Here is a 2,611-nt window from a genome sequence, read left to right as displayed (position 1 = left end):
AGCTTTGAAAGTGTTTAGGGAGATTGTTTTTTTTTTATTGTACATTTTAAATATTCATAATTAAAATAACCTTTTTTATAATAATATGTTAAGAAATCTCTTGTACCTTTAACTGTTATAATGAGAGGATCATCACAAGCTGATGCTTTGAACGGCTCGTTCTCAATCCTGAAGAAGTATTCGTCTGTATAACTGGTCTTTACATCAGGAAACAGAGTGGTGCAGTTTTTCTCTCTCAGGTTTCCAGTAATATTCAGTGAATAGTTGTTAACTGACCCACTGCTATTGAAAATAACGATATTTGGATGTTTGACAAAATTGTGACCACCTTTCATCCAAACTCCATAGATAGTTCTGCTGCTGTCATAGCTGGTATGCTCTGTATCATAGATACATGGGATTTCCAAACAAGATCCACTCAGAGCTTCAATCTTCTTTGGTGTAGTGATTCTGAGGTCTGGTTTTCTATCACATTTAGCCAAAGTACCTGTAAAAACAAACAAATGATGAACATGATGTGGAGCAAAATCTGTCAGCAGATAAACTTCATGATCCATGAACAATTCAGATACTTCATGTTACATGTGGAGCCTTTAAATTATGTCAGCATCTAATATTTCAGACAATAAATGTTTCAAGTTTTGTTTATATATAAATTAAAGAAAGTGAACAAAGCTCACCTGGAAGAAAGAAGACACCCACTAACATGTTAACTATCAGCATGTTCTCAGACAGAGCTGCCATCAGATTTAGACGATCCTTCATTTCATAGACTGGAAAACATTTCAGAAAAAAAAAAACTTCATTTTTAAACAGAGTTACAATTGGATACAGCTTTAGTGTCTTTGGCCGTTACTTCGAGTTACATATTCTAATATTTTCAGTCATTTTGCACTTTTCCAGAGGTAGTAAAACTGAAATTGCAAGTAAAATGATCAGGACAATAATTCACACTTTAATCGCAAACCTATAACGTATAACTAACCGTTTTACCCTAAAGGTCACAATAAATGTACAATTAATAAACAACATCTTACCTAATGGAGCTTTATATCATGGAGTGTATCAGTTGGTGAGCTGAAGATCTAAAGAGCAACTTCTCTGTTTCTCTGTTTTAGAACCAGTATGGTGTGGAAGCCAGCTGCCGCATTTGTTCTTCCTTTTCTGTGAGAGGATGTTGGGAAAAAATTTGCATTCAGAGTGCGTTGACTGGTTTATTACGTAAATTCACTTGCTGAGGTCTGCCTAGTAACAGTTTTAAGATTTTTCATGACAGGTATTTTTTGCTNATGACATAACATTTTATAATATTCATATTATTAATTTGCTGGTAAAAAAAATTGTAAAAAATCATTACATTATCCAGATGCCTCAAAAATGTTTTTTTGTGAAATCTTTTAAAGCTCTGAAAGTCTTTAGTGAGATAATTTTTTTTATTTGTACATTTTAAACATTCATAATTAAAATAACTATTTTCATAATAATATCTTAAGAAAACTCTTGTACCTTTAACTGTGATAATGAGAGGATCATTACAAGCTGATGCTTTGAACGGCTCGTTCTGAATCCTGAAGAAGTATTCGTCTGAATAATTGGTCTTTAAATCAGGAAACAGAGTGGTGCAGTTTTTCTCTCTCAGGTTTCCAGTAAGACTCAGTGAATAGTTGTTAACTGACCCACTGCTGTTGAAAATAACGATATTTGGATTAGGGCCAAAATTGTGACCACCTTTCATCCAAACTCCATAGATAGTTCTGCTGCTGTCATATCTGGGATCCTCTGTATCATAGATACATGGGATTTCCAAACAAGATCCACTCAGAGCTTCAATCTTATTTGGTGTAGTGATTCTGAGGTCTGGGTTTTTACCACAATTAGCCAAAGTACCTGTAAAAACAAACAAATGATGAACATGATGTGAAGCAAAATCTGTCAGCAGATAAACTTCATGATCCATAAACAATTCAGATACTTCATGTTACATGTGGAGCCTTTAAATTATGTCAGCATCTAATATTTCAGACAATAAATGTTTCAAGTTTTGTTTATATATAAATTAAAGAAAGTGAACAAAGCTCACCTGGAAGAAAGAAGACACCCAGTAACATGTTTACTATCAGCATGTTCTCAGACAGAGCTGCCATCAGATTAAGACGATCCTTCATTTAATAGACTGGAAAAGATAAAAAAAAAAAAAAAAAGAGTTTTATTTTTTTAAACAAAGTCACAATTGGATACAGCTTTAGTGTCTTTGGCCGTTACTTCAAGTTACATATTCTAATCTTTTCAGTCATTTTGCACTTTTCCAGAGGTAGTAAAACTGAAATTGCAAGTAATTTACACTAAAATTGCAAACGTATAATGTATAACTAACCGTTTTACCCTAAAGGTCACAATAATTGTACAATTAATAAAAAATATCTTACCTAATGGAGCTTTATATCATAGAGTTTATCAGTTGGTGAGCAGAAGATCTAAAGAGCAACTTCTCTGTTTTAGAACCAGTATTGAGTGGAAGCCAGCTGCTGCATTTGTTCTTCCTTTTCTGTGAGAGGATGTTGGGAAAAGAATTTGCATTCAGAGTGCGTTGACTGGTTTATTACGTAAATTC

General features: G+C 33.4%; 1 protein-coding gene and 1 long non-coding RNA gene across 2 annotated transcripts in view; both read right to left on the bottom strand.

Moving 5' to 3' along the window:
* LOC107098542 (sialic acid-binding Ig-like lectin 13) overlaps positions 1 to 765 on the bottom strand; it is a 3,803-nt gene extending 3,038 nt beyond the window's left edge. Inside the window, exons 1-2 of the mRNA XM_015396279.1 lie at positions 681 to 765; positions 107 to 487 (exon numbers count right to left, since the gene is read on the bottom strand). Of these exons, the coding sequence (XP_015251765.1) occupies positions 107 to 487; positions 681 to 765 (466 nt within the window). The remainder of the gene's footprint in view (positions 1 to 106; positions 488 to 680) is intronic.
* An 844-nt stretch (positions 766 to 1,609) lies between these two features.
* On the bottom strand, positions 1,610 to 2,489 carry LOC107098544. Its single transcript, XR_001481888.1, has 3 exons — positions 2,427 to 2,489; positions 2,081 to 2,173; positions 1,610 to 1,887 (listed from the first exon to the last, which is right to left on the bottom strand). It is a non-coding gene; the product is annotated as an uncharacterized LOC107098544 (long non-coding RNA).
* Between the last annotated feature and the right edge of the window lie 122 nt (positions 2,490 to 2,611).

Source organism: Cyprinodon variegatus, unplaced genomic scaffold (assembly GCF_000732505.1).
Source record: "Cyprinodon variegatus isolate N-32 unplaced genomic scaffold, C_variegatus-1.0 Scaffold788, whole genome shotgun sequence".
Taxonomy (NCBI): domain Eukaryota; kingdom Metazoa; phylum Chordata; class Actinopteri; order Cyprinodontiformes; family Cyprinodontidae; genus Cyprinodon; species Cyprinodon variegatus.
Note: the sequence above shows the minus strand (reverse complement) of the source record. Positions and strands in the feature narration are given on the sequence as shown.